At 55.7% G+C, this 17,627-nt stretch overlaps 1 protein-coding gene across 1 annotated transcript; it reads left to right on the forward strand.

Annotated features, from left to right (window-relative positions):
- The first annotated feature begins 9,412 nt into the window (after positions 1-9,412).
- TALDO1 (transaldolase 1) lies at positions 9,413-16,756 on the forward strand. The gene is made up of 8 exons (XM_055415150.2): positions 9,413-9,571; positions 12,699-12,822; positions 14,025-14,132; positions 14,270-14,401; positions 15,596-15,771; positions 15,875-16,072; positions 16,238-16,383; positions 16,555-16,756. The coding sequence occupies exons 1-8, from the start codon at positions 9,475-9,477 to the stop codon at positions 16,585-16,587; spliced, it is 1,014 nt and encodes a 337-aa protein (XP_055271125.1). The 5' UTR covers positions 9,413-9,474; the 3' UTR covers positions 16,588-16,756.
- Positions 16,757-17,627: the final 871 nt, after the last annotated feature.

Genomic DNA, 17,627 nt, shown 5'->3' on the forward strand with positions numbered 1-17,627 from the left:
TGGTTTGATCTCCCTGCAGTCCAAGGGACTCTCAAGAGTCTTTTCCAACACCACAGTTCAAAAGCATCAGTTCTCCAGCGGTCACCTTTCTTTATGGTCCATCTCTCACATCCATACATGACTACTGGAAAAACCATAATTTAACTAGATGGGCCTTTGTTGGCAAAGTAATGTCTCTGCTTTTTAATATGCTGTCTAGGTTGGTCACAGCTTTTCTTCCTAGGAGCAAGCGTCTTTTCATTTCATGGCTGCAGTCAGCATCTGCAGTGATTTTGGAGAAGACTCTTGAGAGTCCCTTGGATTACAAGGAGATTCTCCAACACCACAGTTCAAATGCATCAATTCTTCAGCGCTCAGCTCCCATTCATTAGCCTATGGGGTGGGAATTACCCACCCATAAAAATGAACCACACCACATTTCAAAGAGCGCTGCTGCTGCTGCTGAGTCACTTCAGTCGTGTCCGACTCTGTGTGACCCCACAGACGGAAGCCCACCAGGCTCCCCCGTCCCTGGGATTCTCCAGGCAAGAACACTGGAGTGGGTTGCCATTTCCTTCTCCTCAAAGAGCGCTAGCCCTCCACAAAGGCCCACATGCTGGCTGTGGAGTATGTTTCTCTCTGAATAAATTCCCTACTTACCTATCAATCACTTTGTCTCTCACTGAATTCTTTCTGCAGTGACACATCAAGAACCTGAGCTTCATTAGGTCCTGAAATAGGTTTGTGATCTCAGTTGGAAGACCGAGGGTTTTGGCTGGGTTTGAGTCCCAGTCTGTAGTAAATGGTCTCAGGACTGGCCTGGTGGTCCAGGGGCTGGGAGTTGGCTTTGCAGCACAGGGGATGTGGGTTCAGTCCCCAGTCAGGGAACAAACGCCCCCCCATGCCTGATGCTCTGCAAATGCTGAGCCTCTGCACACAACTGGGGAGCCTGCCCTGCGGTGAGACACCCTGCATGCCGCAACGAGGGCCCTTCGGGCCGCGACTGAGACACGTTGCAGCCAGATACACTGAATGAAATAAATGAAATATTTTTAAAAAAGTATCCACCTGCCAATTCAGGGGTACGGGTCCAATCCCTGGTCCAGGAAGTCTCCGCATGCCACAGAATGACTAAGCCTGTGTGCCGCAATCAAGGAGGACCAGCCAGACAGAAAGAAATGAGAAGATTAGAAGGCCAGGCCTTGCGCACAGCCCAGTCCTGTCAGCAACCCCACCCTTCTGAAACTTTGCAGAAGAAGAATGCAAGACTGTTACTGCCTTGATCCTTATCACCCACAGCTGGGGATACAGCCTCTCCCTACTCACCAGGGAGAGGGGCACATTCTTGTGTTGCTGGCCGAATGTGTTTCCCTTTGCTTGGGAAACAAAGCCGCCCTTTCCTTCTCCACAACTCTGTCTGCATATTTCTGCTTGGCACCGGAGCACAGAGAGCCAAGGTTTCGGCAGCCCTGGCCCCTCTGTGTCAGTCAGAGCCAGCCAGCCGGCACCCGGAGAGCCTTCTCCCAGGAGCCCACCCCCACACCTCGCTCCTTCTGCAACCCTGAGGCTTTAGCTGTGCCCAGCCCCCTAAACTTAGGTTTGAATCACTGGCCCCGCACGACCCCCGTCTGGGTTTGCGTTAGAGCGTCCACGTGGTGATGCAGGGCCTGTGTGCTCTCTGGGCTCCCCCTTTCTGGGCGACACCGACCCCTGAGGTCATGGAGTCAGTGAACGGGGCACCAGCCACCGCCTCGCACCATCTTCACAGCTGGGGCCAAAAGCCCAGCCTCTCCACCCAGTAGGACTGAGGCAAGTCTCAGAGACAGGCCTTTGGGTGAAGTTGAAAAGGAGAGCATCATGGCTTTGCCAGGCAAGGGAGACACGGCGGGCTCGTGCTTTGGAAAACTCTGTGTCTCCACCCTGGGACGATAGTGACAAAGAAGGTGTGACCGGCTCACGGACGTTCTTCTGATGGATTCAGGGCGAGGTAAGCAGGAGTCCACATTGTCACCCTTCAGGTCCAGCTGGCCTGGGGTCTCCATGCCTGTGGGCAGCATGTCTTCATTAATGGTTCATTTCTCCCACCGGGAGGGGGTTTCGGCCTCTGAAGAGCTCAAAGATGTCGCTATGTGTATCTGATGGGGAAACACAGCCCTGCCCCCAGGCTGCCCTGGACTGCTTGTTTCTCCCTGGTCTCAGCCAAACAAAATAATCAATAACCAATCTAAAAATGAACTAGAACAAAATGGTGTGAGCCAACCTGAGGCTTACGACCCTGGAGACAGTCTTTGAGGAGCTGAGGACTGTTGCGCGCAGTCGAGGTTACGAAAGCTTTTGAGACAAAAGGTTACAGGACATGTGGGCAGCTTATACAACTCAGATCTGCAGCACAGAGGGTGACCCTACAAGATTAAGAAGGAATGTTGACTCCTAAGGAGGTTCATGCAGACACCCACACCCAGAAGGGGGGGAGCTCAAACGGGTGGAGAAGTTTCATCATTACATTTTTCTTGTCATAAAATGTGAACTATATTTCATCATGAGGTTGGGAGAAACATCTGGTGTTCCCTGAGTCAGCACAGTGTCAGGGGTCAGGTGCATGCACACCTTCCTCTGGGCCCGAGTTCTGCAGCTCCTGGAAGTGACCATGGCCCCCGGGGCCCTGGCCTGGCCAGACCCCCTCCTGCCCAGCCCAGCGCCTTGCCTCCGCCGCATTGCATCAGCTGTTCTCAGCCCACGGGGACCTCAACTGTGCTGAAGATCTGACTGAGGCCAAGGGGGTGAGTGCCTGCCAGAGCACAGCCGGGGTGGGGCCTCCTGCAGGCAAACAAGCCCCCTCCTTCCCCTGGAGTTTCCCACTTCTCTCCCCTCCCTGGGGTGGGGCCCATATGGGCAGAAGGCAGTGAGAGGCACCCAGTGGACTCCACGCCCAGGGGATGCCTGGCAGGCCATGCCCCACCTCTATGTGACCTTCCACCCCAGGACGCTTACATGCATGCATGCTAAGTGGCTCAGAATCTGACTCTTTTCAACTGTATGGACTGTACCCCGCCTGGCTCCTCTGTGCCTGCTACTCTCCAGGCAAGAATACTGGAATGGATGTGTTGGTTGCTCAGTCGTGTCCAACTCTTTGTGACCCCACAGACTGTAGCCGCCAGGCTCTCTGTCCATGGGATTCTCCAGGCAAGAGCACTGGTATTCTTCTCCAGTGGATCCTCCTGACACAGGGGTCAAACCCGTGTCTCATGGTCTCTGTATCGGCAGGCGGGTTCCTTACCACCAGCACCACCTGGGAAGCCCCCTAGGACTCACACTGGGAACCAGTAGACACCAAGCAGGTTTTGTTTGTGAGGGTTTGTGTTTTGTTAATTGTCTACAGTGAGCGACCACTACCCCTTAAAAATACCAAGCCAATGTTCTCAGAGCCTGCCCTGTACCACCATCAGCCAGGCTTCGTGAGCAGCCAGAAAACAGACTTCTCAGAAAGGTCCTAGAGGGAGAGTCTTCCGGTGGTCGAGGGGTTAGGACTCTGCACCTCCAATGCAGGGGCTTCAGGTTCCATCCCTGGTGGGGGAACTAGAGGCAAGCTCTGCAAGTAGAGAGCCACATGCTCTGGCCTGAGCGGGACAACTGCCGAGAAGCCGGGGCGCCATGGGGAAGAGCCCCGAGCCCGACCAAGGCGGGTGCAGCCAAAAGCCAGTCAGTTAAGGAGAGAAAGAAAGCTCCCCCTGGAGCCGATGCTGCTGGTCCTGCTTCGCCCTGAAACCTCGTCTGTAAAACGCTCCCATCACCCAGAAAGCCTCCTCGTCCCTTCTGAAACCCAGCAGGACCTGGGGGCCTCCTGGGCACAAAAGCCCCTCTGCGTCCCTCACTTCCCGTTTGTTGAAAAAGGTTCTAGTCTCCCAGCCCCTTCCTGAGTCCAAAGAGCAGGGACAGGCAGCTACTAATCACAGAAGCGAGGGAAACAAGGTTAAAAAAGAGAAGCAAAGACAATAGTTCAGTATGAAACAGCCCCAGCTGCTCCTGCCGGGATTCTCCGAGCAGGAACTAAGCCCCCTGCCCCCCATAAGCCCGGTGGATGGTGAGACTTACAGACCACAGGATGGCAGACTCCAGACTGACTGGAGCCAGAGGTTGATGACTGAGATTTCTGAAACTTTGAAACCGTTCGCCTCAGAATGGGGCTCAAACCCTCGTGACCAGGACTCGGACCCAGACTAAACCCGTGGTCTCCCAACTAAGACGACACACCTGGTCTAGGACTCAATGAAGCCCAGGTTCTCCGTCTCAGCACAGGGGCAATCCAATGAGAAGCAAGGTGTTAGGCAGGAAGTGGGTTTATTAACACAGGAGGTTGTGTAAAAGACATGCGGCGGGGAGGGAGTTCTTTCCAAGGGTTAAGTGGGCTACAATTCTATAGTCAAAGGAAAGGGGAGGGGAAATGACTGTCCTGTGCAGGTACACAGGAGGCTTACCTCACCAGCTCCTCCTTCGCATCTGGCAGGAGACTGACCTTATGAGATCAAAGTAGGACTATCATAGTGATTATTCAAGTCCGTAGAAGGGTGGTGACATTGTTCTTTCACCTGACGGCCTGGATCACTGTTCAGTCACTCAATCATGTCCTACTCTTTGTGATCCCATGGACTGCAGACACCAGGCTTCCCTGTCCTTCACTATCCCCCAGAGTTTGCTGAATGAAACTCATGTCCATTGAGTCGGTGATGCCATCCAACCATCTCATCCTCTGTTACCCTATTCTTCTCCTGCCCTCAATCTTTCCCAGCATCAGGGTCTTTCCAATGAGTCAGTTCTTCCGATCAGGTGGCCAAAGTATTGGAGCTCCAGCTTCAGCCTCAATCCTTCCAATGAATATTCAGGGTTGATTTCCTTTAGGACTGACTGATTTGATCTCCTTGCAGTCCAAGGGACTCTCAAGAGTCTCCTCCAACACCACTGTTTGAAAGCATCAATTCTTAGGCGCTCAGCCTTCTTTATGGTCCAACTCTCACATCCATACATGTCTACTGGAAAAACCATAGCTTTGACTATATGGCCTTTTGCTGGCAAAGTGATGTCTCTGCTTTTTAATATGCTGTCTAGCTTGGTTATAGCTTTTCTTCCAAGGAGCAAGCATCTTTTAACTCCACGGTTACAGTCACTGTCTGCAGTGATTTTAGAGCCCAAGAAAATAAAAGTGTCACTGTTTCCATTGTTTCCACATCTATTTGTCATGAAGTGATGGAACCCGATGCCATGATCTTAGTTTTTTGAATGTTGAGTTTTAAGCCATCTTTTTCACTCTTCTCTTTTACCTTCATCAAGAGACTGTTTAGCTCCTCTTTGCTTTCTGCCACTGTTGAGCTACCAACTTCCCTGGTAGCTCAACTGGTAAATAATCTGCCTGCAGTTCGGAAGACCTGGGTTCGGTCCCTGGGTTGGGAAGATCCACTGGAGAAGGGAACAGCTACCCACTCCAGTATTCTGGCCTGGAGAATTCCATGGACTGTATAGTCCATGGGTTCACAAGAAATAGACAAGACTGAGTGATTCACTTTGCCCAGTGGCCACAGGACTGGAAAACGTCAGTTTTCATTCCAATCTGAAAGAAGGGCAATGCCAAAGAATGTTTAAACTACCAGACAATTGCACTCATCTCACATGCTAGCAAAGTAATGCTCAAAATTTTCCAAGTCAGGCTTCAACAGTACGTGAACCATGAACTTCCAGATGTTCAAGCTGGAGAGATCAAATTGCCAAGATCCACTGGATCACCGAAAAAGCAAAAGAATTCCCCAAAAAACATCTACTTCAGCTTTATTGACTATGCCAAAGCCTTTGACTGTGTGGATCAGAACAAACTGTGGAACATTCTTAAACAGATGAAAATACCAGACCACCTTACCTGCCTCCTGAGAAATCTGTATGCAGGTCAAGAAGCAACAGTTAGAACAGGACATGGAACAACGGACTGGTTCCAAATTGGGAAAGGAATGTGTTAAGGCTGTATACTGTCATCCTGCTTATTTAACTTCTATGCAGAATACATCATGAGAAATGCCAGGCTGGATGAAGCACAAGCTGGAATCAAGCTTGCCGGGAGAAATATCAATAACCTCAGATATATGATGGCACCACCCTTATGGCAGAAAGTGAAGAGGAACTAAAGAGCCTCTTGATGAAATTGAAAGAGGAGAGTGAAGAAGCTGGCTTAAAACTCAACATTCAAAAAACTAAGATCATGCCATCCAGTCCCATCACTTCATGGCAAATAGATGGGGCAACAATGGAAACAGTGAGAGACTTCATTTTCTCGGCTCCAAAATCACTGCAGAGGGTGACTGCAGCCATGAAAGTAAAAGACGTTTGCTCTTTGGAAGAAAAGATATGACCAACCTAGACAGCATATTAAAAAGCAGAGACATCACTTTGCCAACAAAGGTCCATCTAGTCAAAACTATGGTTTTTCCAGTGGTCACGTATGGATGTGAGAGTTGGACTATAAAGAAAGCTGATCACCGAAGAATTGATGCTTTTGAACTATGGTGTTGGAGAAGACTCTTGAGAGTCCCTTGGACTGCAAGGAGATCCAGCCAGTCCATCTTAAAGGAAATCAGTCCTGAATATTCATTGGAAGTACTGATGCTGATGCTGAAGCTCCAATACTTTGGCCACCTGATGTGAAGAGTTGACTCATTAGAAAGACCCTGATGCTGGGAAAGATTGAAGGCAGGAGAAAGGGACAGAGGATGAGATGGTTGGATGGTATTACCGACTCAATGGACATGAATTTGAGCCAGCTCTAGGAGTTGGTGATTGATGGACAGGGAGGCCTGGTGTGCTGCAGTCCATGGGGTCACAAAGGGTTGGACACAACTGAGCAACTGAACTGAGTGACTCACTTTCTTTTATTTTTTCTTTTGCTTTCTGCCATTAGGGTGGTTTCGTCTACATATCTGAGGTTACTGATATTTCTCCCAGCAATCTTGATTCCAGCCTGTGCTTCATCCAGCCAGGAATTTCACATGATATACTCTGCACATAAGTTAACAGGTGACAATATACAATCTTGATGTATTCCTTTCCCAATTTTGAACCAGTCCATTGTCCCATGTCCAGTTCTAACTGTTGCTTTTTGACCTGCATACAGGTTTCTCAGGAGGCAGATAAGGTGGTCTGGTATTCCCAGCTCTTTAAGAATTTTTCAGTTTGTTGTGAGCATAGCCAATGAAGCAGAAGTAGATGTTTTTCCGGAGTTCCCTTGCTTTTTCTGTGATCCAACAGTGGCGAGGTTTGTTCGTGTATCATGCAGACACAGGATGCACAGTGCAGGAGAGAGGAGGCCAAGGGCAGAGAAGATTTTTTTATATTTACATTTTTCTTGTCTTCCCATAAAATGTGAATTTTATTTCTTACTTCTAAACTTAGTACTACTTCGCTAGGGGAGATTCCCAGACTTGGTTTCCAGGGTCAATGGCCTGTCCTGTGCTCTGGATCCGCAAGAAAAATAAAACCACAGACTGATTTTAGCCCCTCCCCGACCTCCAGGCCCACCCAACCTAGGAGGGCTTGGAGCAGCTCCCAGGGCACTGCGGGGGTCCTGGGCGCGACGCCTCTGTGTCCCTGTTTCTTTCATTACAGGAAACAGCTCTCACCCGGCCTCCACGACCTTCCTGAGTTTCAATGGCAGATTCAAGTGGTTCTCTAGGGGAGGGAGGGGGTGTGAGAACAGGGAGAAAAACCAGTCAAGGGCAGCCTCGGGGCAGGGCCTTGTTTTCCCATCAGCAGACAGACACAACTATATCTTTGAGCTCTTCTGCAGACACTGAAGCTTCTCCAAGTGGGGAAGTTAACTGTTAGTGATGGCATGCTGCCCACAAGCATGGAGACCCCAGACCAGCTGGACCTGAAGGTTGATGATGTTGACTCCTGCTTACCTCACGAACCTATTAGAAGAATGTCCACAAGCTGATCACACCCTCTTTGGATAACTAATATAAAACTTGTCACTATCTTCCCCAAGTTGGGACACATGGTCTTGAGGACAGGAGTCTGCTGTGTACCTCTTTGCCTGGCAAAGCAATAAAGCTATCCATTTCTTCTTGCTGTTGCTGTTTAGTCGCTAAATTGTCTCCAGCTCTTTGGCACTCCATGAACTGTAACCCACTAGGCTCCTCTGTCCATTGATTTTCCCAGGCAAAAATACTGGAGTAGGTTGCCATTTCCTTCTCTAGGGGAGCTTCTTGACCCAGGAATTGAACCTGTGTCTCTGGCTTGGCAGGTGGATTTTTTACCACTGAGGCCCCTGGGAAGCCCAATCCTTTTCTGCTGCTGCTGCTGCTAATTCACTTCAGTCGTGTCCGACTCTGTGTGACCCCATAGACGGAAGCCCACCAGGCTCCCCCATCCCTGGGATTCTCCAGGCAAGAACACTGGAGTGGGTTGCCATTTCCTTCTCCAATGTGTGAAAGTGAAAAGTGAAGTCGCTCAGTCGTGTCTGACCCTTAGCGACCCCACGGACTGCAGCCTACCAGGCTCCTCCATCCATGGGATTTTCTAGGCAAGAGTACTGGAGTGGCTTGCCATTGCCTTCTCCGAGTCCTTTCCTACGTCACCTAAAACTCTGTCACCGAGATTGGATTCTATACCAGAGTACAGAGAAGGTGAGATTTCGGCCTCAAGGAGAGGACTTGTACCCTGGATGCCCCCGGCCTCAGGACGGCCGGGGGTCGAGGGGCGGCGACCGAGACCCCCGGACCCAGGCCCGCATGCCCAGGGCCCCTTCTCAAGGCCTCCTGAGGCAGCGGCTCAGACGCAGAGTCTCAGGTGTCCGGGCCTCTCTGAGACTCCGCTCGACCGCGGCCTGAAGCCTCAGCCTTAACCCCTTGATGCTCGAAGACGCTCACTCAGTTCCCGCTGCAAAAGACAGAGGAGGGAAGTGAGCCGGCGCGCCGTCGGGGACCGCGCAGCCCTGGGTGTGCTTCACTCCGGGGGGAGCTCCGCCGCGGGGACGCGTCAGTCCGGGGAACTAATCGCTCCCACGCCCCGGAGGCGCCCCGCTGCAGGGGGTGCACGCTCCGGGAATCACGGCCCCTAGGGGCGTGTCGAGAGGGCGGGAGCGCCTCTACGGGGTCACAGCTCGGGGGTGCATCGCTCCCTGGAAACCATCCGGGGGCTGCATCACCAGAAGGACGTGCATCGCTCCGGCATAACCACGTCTGGGGGCATACCGCCCGGGGGACTCGGCGCTCCGGGGCGCACCGCCCGGGGCGCGTACAGTGCCCGAGGCGCCGCTCCGGGGGCGGGGCGCCGTCTCGGGGGCGGGGCGCCGTCTCGGGGGCGGGGCGCCGTCTCGGGGGCGGGGCGCCGTCTCGGGGGCGGGGCCACGCCGGCGCCAGCGCGCAGGTCCGCCGTCCCGCGCCGCGCCCGGATTGGCTGCGGCCGGGGGCGGGGCCCGCGGGGCATTGTGGGCCCGCGCTCGCTCCGCCGCTCGCCATGTCGGGCTCCCCGGTGAAGCGGCAGAGGATGGAGAACGCGCTGGACCAGCTCAAGCAGTTCACCACGGTGGTGGCCGACACGGGCGACTTCCACGGTGAGGCCGCGCTGGCCCCCGAGCTCGGGGCCGGCCGGACAGCACTGAGGGACTTTGGGCGCGCGGCTGGGGGCGCAGCGGCGGCGACGCCCGGCTTCGCGGGCCAGGGAGTCTCTGCCCCTCCTCCTGGGCGCCCCTTGCCGGACGCCTCTGCCCCTCTGCCTCGCCCCCCCGCCCCCGCTTCGCCCCTGCTGTTCCCCGCTGCCCTTCTCCCTTGCTCCCGGCGCTCCGTGCTCGGCCCCTTCACCGTCGGCCGGGGCGTGGGTGCCTCAGGACCGGACGCGCGGGACCCGGCGCCCGCGTCCTCTCTGCGCTGCTGGAGCCCGCGGTGACCGCCAGGGGGTCAGGGGACGGTGTCCCAAGTGTTTTGATTTGGAGAGCGATTCCTGGTCCTCCTGGAGTCGCGAACCACTTGTGGTTACACGGGGCAGTTTCCTTGCGCGAATGTTGAGCAGGAACATGTTAGTTGTGGGCCCAGAAAGACCAGACACTGCGAATGACACCACCTGCTTTTGAAACCCCGTGTTGCGTACACTTTCCACCCCCGCCCAGGGGACAGCTGTGCACGCTGGTGACCACGGCCGGGTGCGGGCCAGTTAGACGTGCACTGCCTGGGACCAAGGAGCCCCGGGGGTAAAACCGCACTCACTGCAGGGAGGCAAGCAGAGCTTGCCCCAGGTTTAGGTTTTCCTGGCTTGAGTCACCTTCCTGGGAGGGATCTGGGGGCTTGGCCTTCCCATCCTCTGCAGCGGAAACCCAGACTAGATGAACCCCCATTCAGATCCTCTGTGAACCATGAAGGTTGTCAGAGAAATCGTGAAATGTTCCGTGACTGGGAGTGCTCTGGGGCACACGGTAGGGAAGGGACTTCCTCATTTCTGCTTTCTCATGGTGACTTGAGAAACAGGCTTTATTTCCTCTTTGGTAAGAATAAGACTCTATCTCACAGAGCTGAGGAAAATGAGTAAGCATATTTGGGTGCTTAAATATAAACGCTGGAGATGGTGATGGGCTTGAGTCCAACCTGTACATTAAACCAGCTGACAGAAGGTTCCCTCCTGGTCAGAGCTGGGGGCCCTGGGAAATTCCAGCTCCACTGACAAACTGTGAGGCCGCTGGCTTCTTCCCACCCGTCCCTCCCTGGTCCAGGCCTCTGGCAATGACCTCACCAGGATAGAGGGTCTGGGAAAGTGGCTGCATGTCTTTCTGCTCCTTTCTGGTTTCTAATTTTATTTATTTTTGGCTGCACTGGGTCTCTTGTTGCACGGGCTTTTCTCTGGCGGCGGCACGTGGGGGCTGCGCTCCAGCTGCAGTGGAGGGCCTCTCACTGTGGCGGTCTCTCTTGTGGAACATGGGGTCTCGGGCCCGGGGGCTTGGTGCTCGCAGCCCGAGGCTCAGTGGTCGCACTGTGCCAGGCTTAGCTGCCCAGGCCGTGTGGGATATTCTGGGCCCAGGGACTGAACTCACGTCCCCTGCGTTGTCAGGCAGATCCTTAACCCACTGCATCACCAGGGAAGTCCTGGTTTGCGCCTTTTTAGTGTATTTCCCATCTTTGCTGAGTCAGTGAAGCCCTGGTCTGTATTGTTTTCCTGTTGGGTTTCACTGGGCAGCAGCTGCAGGCCAACTGGCCTTCGGGTTAACTCTAACCCCAGCCTCTGTCTGTGTCGGCCCAGCACTCCCAGAGGAGTCCTGGGGAATGCTTGCTCTCTGTTCCCCTTTTTACAGATAGTTAAACCCAAGTGCTGACATTGAAGATTGCCAAGTGAATGTTAACGACTTTGTTTAAAGATACATTTATTGATAATGTGTACAGTACAGTAGCTGTGTGTTCGTTGCTCAGTTTTGTCCATCTCTTTGTGACCCCCATGGACTGTAGCCCACCAAGCTCCTCTGTGGAATATTGGAGCGAGTAGCCATTCCCTTCTCCAGGGGATTTTCCCAACCCAGGGATCTAACCTGGGTCTCCTGCATCGTAGACAGATTCTTTACCAACTGAGCTACCAGGGAAGCCCATATATATCTAAATCTTACGTAACTGTAAATTCAGTTTTATGGTCACTTTATGAAGGGTCTTGCCTTTGGGGCGTCATAAGCCTCTTTGAAAATAAGTCAAAGCTGTGGATGCTCTTCCTAGCTCCATTTGTATTCTATTTCTATTTAAGGGTCCCTGGAGCCTGAAGCCCATCTGTTGACCCCAGATTTTGTTTTTAATTTTTTAAAAAGTCAGCTTTATCAAGGTACTATCTACAGCACATTACACTGGGTTTCAACACATCTGTGTAAGCTCCACTCCAGAGCATGCTTTCTTGTTATTTTGAAATCGTTAATAGATTCCAGGAAGTTGCAGAATTAGCCCATAGGGTCCCACGAATCCTTCTGCCATCACCTCCCCGGGTGTTCTGTGTGGCCGTGGTGTGACATCAGAGCGGGGGATTGGCGCCAGCACGGCGCTGTGAACAGGCTGCAGGCCGTCCTGTATTCCCTGGTTTCCAGCTGCACAGAGGAGGGGTCGTCCTCCGTGGTGGGTTCTTGGAGCCACCAGGACGGGTAGGATACAGCTGTTCCCGGCCCCTGAGACCTCCCTTGGCCCCTGAGAGCCATCCCCCTTCCCTGTTTTCCATCTCTGTAGTTTTGTCATCAGAAGATACTTTGAAAATGCTAACTTGCCAAATCAACTTACTGAACCAGCTAATCCTGGAAGCTGAGTTTTGATGAACTTGAGCTCAGCACTGCCCTGTGACAGCCGGGGCCTCGAGACTTCTTGGAATTCCCGCCTGGTTATCAAGAAGGAACAAGTGTGTTAAAGGAGAATAGTTTGAAGACCCGTGTCCAGCCCCTCTGCCGCTGACCTGGGCGCCAGCACCTCCTGAGGCTGCCAGTCTCCTGGCCGCCTCCCTCCTTGCTCCGTGGTGCTGGGCAGCTCTTGGCTCTTGGCACGGCTGCTCGCTGGCTTAGCCTCCAGGTTTCCTCACTGTGCTCAGCTGCCTCTTGGCCAGCCTTCCTGCATGAAGTGTAGTCGTGCCCTACTTGGCTCTGTTCCTGCGTTTAGGGCTTTCAGGGGTCGTCTCTGGTTTCTGGGTGGAAGTGGGCACTCCACTGACCCCTGCTTCCCACAATTACTTCCCAGCCATCGACGAGTACAAGCCCCAGGATGCCACCACCAACCCATCCCTGATCCTGGCCGCGGCACAGATGCCCACCTACCAGGAGCTGGTGGAAGAGGCCATTGCTTACGGCAGGAAACTGGGCGGGTGAGTGCGGGGCCGTGGGTACCAGCTGGGTCTGCTTGCTTCCCACCCCTGAGGCCAGTTCTCCAGTGTTATAGGCTGCAGTAAGGAAAGATGTCTGCTTTCTTGCGAGCATTGTGAGTAGACAGTTCACTTGAGTTTTGGTGGCAGGAACTTGTGGACAGTGCCCCAGAAGTCCTCCCCCCGTTTGCAGGCAGTGTCCTCAACCCTGGCAGCCGTGGGGCTGCTTCCTGGCATTTTGTCACCTTCTGCCAGTTCTGTGGGCGTGAGAGTCGCTGCCTCAGTGAGCAGTCCAGTTCATCCTGATGTGTTTGCGTGGACAGCGGTGCAGCCACAGTCCAGTCTGAGAATGTTCTCGCCTCTGAGCATGTTCTCTGGTGCCTCCGCCTGCGACCGCAGACTGGCTCTTCTGTCCATAGATGTGCCTTTGCTGGATGGCAAAAGTTCATCTGGGTGGCACTTCTCAGCTGAGAGTGGGCTCGCAGGGAACAGTGGCCCCTGGCAGGAGCTGTGCCCCTGGCAGGAGCTATGCTGGGCTGGCCTGTCCCTCTCTGGCACCCTGTGTGCTGAGGTCAGCTGTGTGCAGGGGTGGCAGTCATTTCCCGGGCCTGCCCTGCCCCCCACCATGCACCCCGTGGTGGCGGCCCCCCTCACTTCTTGATGCTCCTGGAATCGGTGACAGGCACTAAGGCAGTGCCCACAGTGATCACCAGACTGGCCCTGCTCTCAGGCCGGAGATCTTTCCGGTCCATCTTGGAGCCGCACTGAGCACCTTATTCATCTGCCCAGGCAGCGTCAGAGGTTAGGAAGAGTGTTTTGTTCAAGCCCCCAAAGATGACAGGGTTCAGCTCGAAGGATGGAAACGTTGTGGAGATGAAGGTGGCCGTGGTCGCACCAGTGTGAATGCGTCAGTGGCCCAGCTGGTCATCAGAGTGGGGAGGAGGGTGGGTGTGCTCAAGTTCGATCCCTGGTCGAGGAACTGAGGTGTCACACGAGCTGTGTGGTGTTGCCAAAATATGAAAAAGAAGAAAAAGTGGACAAGATGCTAAGTTTTCTGCTATGTATGTTTTATCACCACTCTAAAAGTTTAAGAAAAACAACAGATGGTGGGAAAAGAACTTGGGAAGCAGGTAACAATTTTTGTAGAATCCTGTTCATTTAAAATTAAGAAGCTTCTAACCTAATTTTTTCCCTTGGAATTTCAGGTCACAAGAAGAACAGATTACAAATGCTATTGATAAGCTTTTTGTGTTGTTTGGGGCAGAAATACTGAAGAAAATTCCAGGCCGCGTATCCACGGAAGTGGATGCAAGGTAAGGACACAGAGCCGACGGGTGGGGGGGTCAAGAGCAGCAGCCGCTGTTGTTCGAGGCACCACACACTGCTGTGGGCGCCTGCCCTGCGTCGGCCCCACTCAGCCGCTGCAAGCTGGGCGCCCTGTCCCCCGCAGGCTCTCCTTTGATAAGGATGCGATGGTGGCCCGCGCCCGGCGCCTCATCGAGCTGTACAAGGAGGCCGGGGTCAGCAAGGAGAGGATCCTGATAAAGCTCTCGTCCACCTGGGAAGGAATTCAGGCCGGAAAGTAAGTGTCCCCATGAACGGGGAGCTGCTTGGGCCTCTGCCTGTCCCGGTTGGGCCCCTCGGGCAGTGGGCCCGCGCGGTGCTGCCGGCAGAGGTGTCGTCTGCCAAGGACGGAGTGGGAGTCGGCTCTCCCAGGCATGCTGGACGCAGAGGGGGCAGGAGGGCATGGACAGGACGCTGCCCTGGTGCCCAGGCTCGGCTGTCCTGGGAGCGCCTGGCCACGCCCACGGGTCCCTGTGTGGTTACGGCCCTGCACCCTTCTGCCTCTGAAGGGTTCTGAGGGAAGGATCGCGCCGCACGTGGCCTCGTGTGTGGCTTCCCTCGCTTGGCTCACGTTCCAGGTTCACGTGCTCCATGCCTGTGGCGGAGCTGCGTCCCCCATAAGGAGGTCTCCCTATGTGTGTGCACTCCTTCCACGCACATCCTCCCGGGGCGCATGGCTGCTCGTGTCGGGTGATGCTGAGCGTGTGCTTGGGGCGATCTCCTGTGGGCACACACCAGTGGTGGAGTTGCTGGCCCGGTGCTCATGGCGTTGGCCACCAAGGCGGCCCTGTGCTCACAAGGCTGTGCTTCTTGACCACCTCCCTGTGGCCTGGCGGCGGGGCGCCTCTGAAACCGTCCCCTGGGACAGGAACTCGGCTGGCAGGTGGTAGAGCATGGCCAGAGCCCCCTTCTGTGTCATCTGGGGGGACGGGCTTTCTGCAGGCTGACCCAGAGGGCAGGCGGGGGCCGTGGGGATGCTGAGGCTGTGGGGTTGAGGCATGACAGTGCTGTGGTTGGTGCCGAGTCCGTGATCTCCAGCCCAGAGGTGCCTTTTTCTCAGGCTGTGCTGGGTCTTTGCGGCTGCCTGGCTTTTCTCCAGGTGGGAGAGTGGGGGCTCCTCACTGTGGCGGCTCCTCTTGTTGCGGATCGCGGGCTCCGGTGCTCTGGGGAGTGTGGGGTCTTCCTGGACCAGGGACTGAACCCGTGTCTCCTGCATTGGCCCAGCGCAGAGGTTCTGTGACGAGGGGAGGATTGTGTCTGCAGCTCTCAGGGGACCTTTCACCTTGGTCCCTGTTCTGAAATGGGGGTTTGATGAAGTCTGGTCACCCACAAGCCTGAGCTCGCCCTGGTGAATGTTCCAGAGTTATGAGGGTGGAGCGACCCCATCCCTGCTTTTCAGGGACTGACTGGTGTGCGCGTCCCGTCCCCGCAGGGAGCTGGAGGAGCAGCACGGCATCCGGTGCAACATGACGCTGCTCTTCTCCTTTGCCCAGGCTGTGGCCTGCGCCGAGGCTGGCGTGACGCTCATCTCGCCCTTCGTGGGCCGCATCCTCGACTGGCACGTGGCCAACACGGACAAGAAGTCCTACGAGCCCCAGGAGGACCCTGGTCAGTGGCCCCCGGGGCAGAGGGGTGCTGTGTGGTATGCTCCCAGGGGCCCCAGGGCTGAGGGTCGGGCGGCACGGATGGCAGCTCCGGTGTGTCCCTCCAGGGGTGAAGAGTGTCACCAAGATCTACAACTATTACAAGAAGTTCGGCTACAAAACCATCGTCATGGGCGCCTCCTTCCGCAACACGGGTGAGATCAAGGCCCTGGCCGGCTGTGACTTCCTCACCATCTCACCCCAGCTCCTGGGGGAGCTGGTCAAGGACCACAGCAAGCTGACGCCTGTGCTTTCGGCCAAGGCAGGTAAGACCGCCCCCTCCTGCCTTCTGCCAGCCTCGGGCTCCACAGGCACCAGTGCCTTGGTCCCTTGAGGCTGTGGAACCTGGAGCCTCTGGGCGGGCCGCCTCCACCCGGCACGGGGCCTCCAAGGACGGCTCTGAGCCCACGGCCCGGGCATCTGTTCCGCAGCCCAGGCCAGTGACCTGGAGAAGATCCAGCTGGACGAGAAGGCCTTCCGCTGGCTGCACAACGAGGACCGCATGGCTGTGGAGAAGCTCTCTGATGGGATCCGCAGGTTCGCCGCGGACGCGGTGAAGCTGGAGCGGATGTTGAGGGTGAGCACCAGGGCCACGGCGGACGGGCGCACGGGCAGGAAGGGTCACGGATGGGGTGGAGGGGCCTGGGGGCAGGGTCACAGTCAGGAGGGCCCAGGGTGGCAGGCCTGGCCAAAGGCAGGGTCGGGGGGCAGCCTGGTGGGTGCACCAGCTCACACCATTCATTTTCAGGAACGGATGTTCAGCGCAGAGAATGGAAAATAGCGTGGCACCCGAGGCTGGAGCCACAGATCTGTGCGTCTCTGAATTGGGGCCTAATTGCACATGCTTTGTGATGAATCGTGGATCTTTTTTACTAATTGGAGCGGGGACGAATCATAGATTTCTGATTTTATGTAAAATTCTGCTCAGCGCATTAAAGCCCTCACTTTTCCTTTTTGTCTGTCTCCTTCCCGGGGCCTGATGAAGGCGGGGTTAGGTCAGCAGCCCCATGGGTGCCCCAGTCAGTGGTGACAGCCCCTTGCCTGCTGCTGGGCAGTGACCAGAGAGCTTTGACTCTGAAGGCAGGGACCCCCAGGCTTCCAGGCTGTGCCTGCGGAGCTGGGCAGGGGGTGCTGCCCTGGCGGAGTGGCCTGCTGGGGGACACCCGGCTCCCCTGCCTCAGCCACACTGCCCAGACCTTCTTTGGGGGGGGGTGGCGCCACCTTGTGGGGACAGCGTACAGGCCTCGGCTTCCACACCTCACACCCGAGCAGAGGCGGGCAGCTTGTGCAGACACTTGGCTGCGGTTTGGACTGTGCAGTGGGTGTGCTGCACTGTGGAGGGCCTGGCGGGGGTGGTGACAGGGTTCCACAGGGGAGCCCCTTCCTTTCCCTGCAACCAGCCCGAGTTCCTGGAACAGTGAAGGGGGGGTCTGGGGGGATGGCCTGGGAGCAGGAGGGGGTGGCTGGGTGTCCAGGTCTGCACCAGGGAAGCCACATGTTGGGACGGGCCTGCGGGACACACCTCGGGTCTGGATGTGCCCACTCCCCTCCCTGGGGGCCCTGCCAGGCTGGGCTTGTTCTCCATGGCTCCCTTCAGGGAAGCGGGGCCCCTGGGAGTGTGGTTCTGGAGTTGACTCTGGCTGCCCTCCTCAGAAGCAGGAGCAGTGCTGGGTGGGCAGGGCTCAGGGCAGGCACCACATGGGCCACACTGCCAGTGTGCTGATGGGGCGGGGCTTCTCCCAGCCCCCTGTGAGCTGCCTCACCAGTTTGCATCAGAGGGCCGCAGCTTCCTGCAAGCCCCCAGCAACCCCAGACTCCCTG

Source organism: Moschus berezovskii, chromosome 25 (genome assembly GCF_049115385.1).
Source record: "Moschus berezovskii isolate FMDL1 chromosome 25, NW_MosBer_1.0, whole genome shotgun sequence".
NCBI classification, from domain to species: Eukaryota; Metazoa; Chordata; class Mammalia; order Artiodactyla; family Moschidae; genus Moschus; species Moschus berezovskii.

Bases quoted from the DNA above. Each gene is read 5' to 3' on its own strand.
- TALDO1 (XM_055415150.2), top strand. From the start codon at position 9,475: ATGTCGGGCTCCCCGGTGAAGCGGCAGAGGATGGAGAACGCGCTGGAC. The intron at 9,572-12,698 runs GTGAGGCCGCGC...ATTACTTCCCAG, and splicing joins CGACACGGGCGACTTCCACG to CCATCGACGAGTACAAGCCC. The intron at 14,402-15,595 runs GTAAGTGTCCCC...CCGTCCCCGCAG, and splicing joins GAAGGAATTCAGGCCGGAAA to GGAGCTGGAGGAGCAGCACG.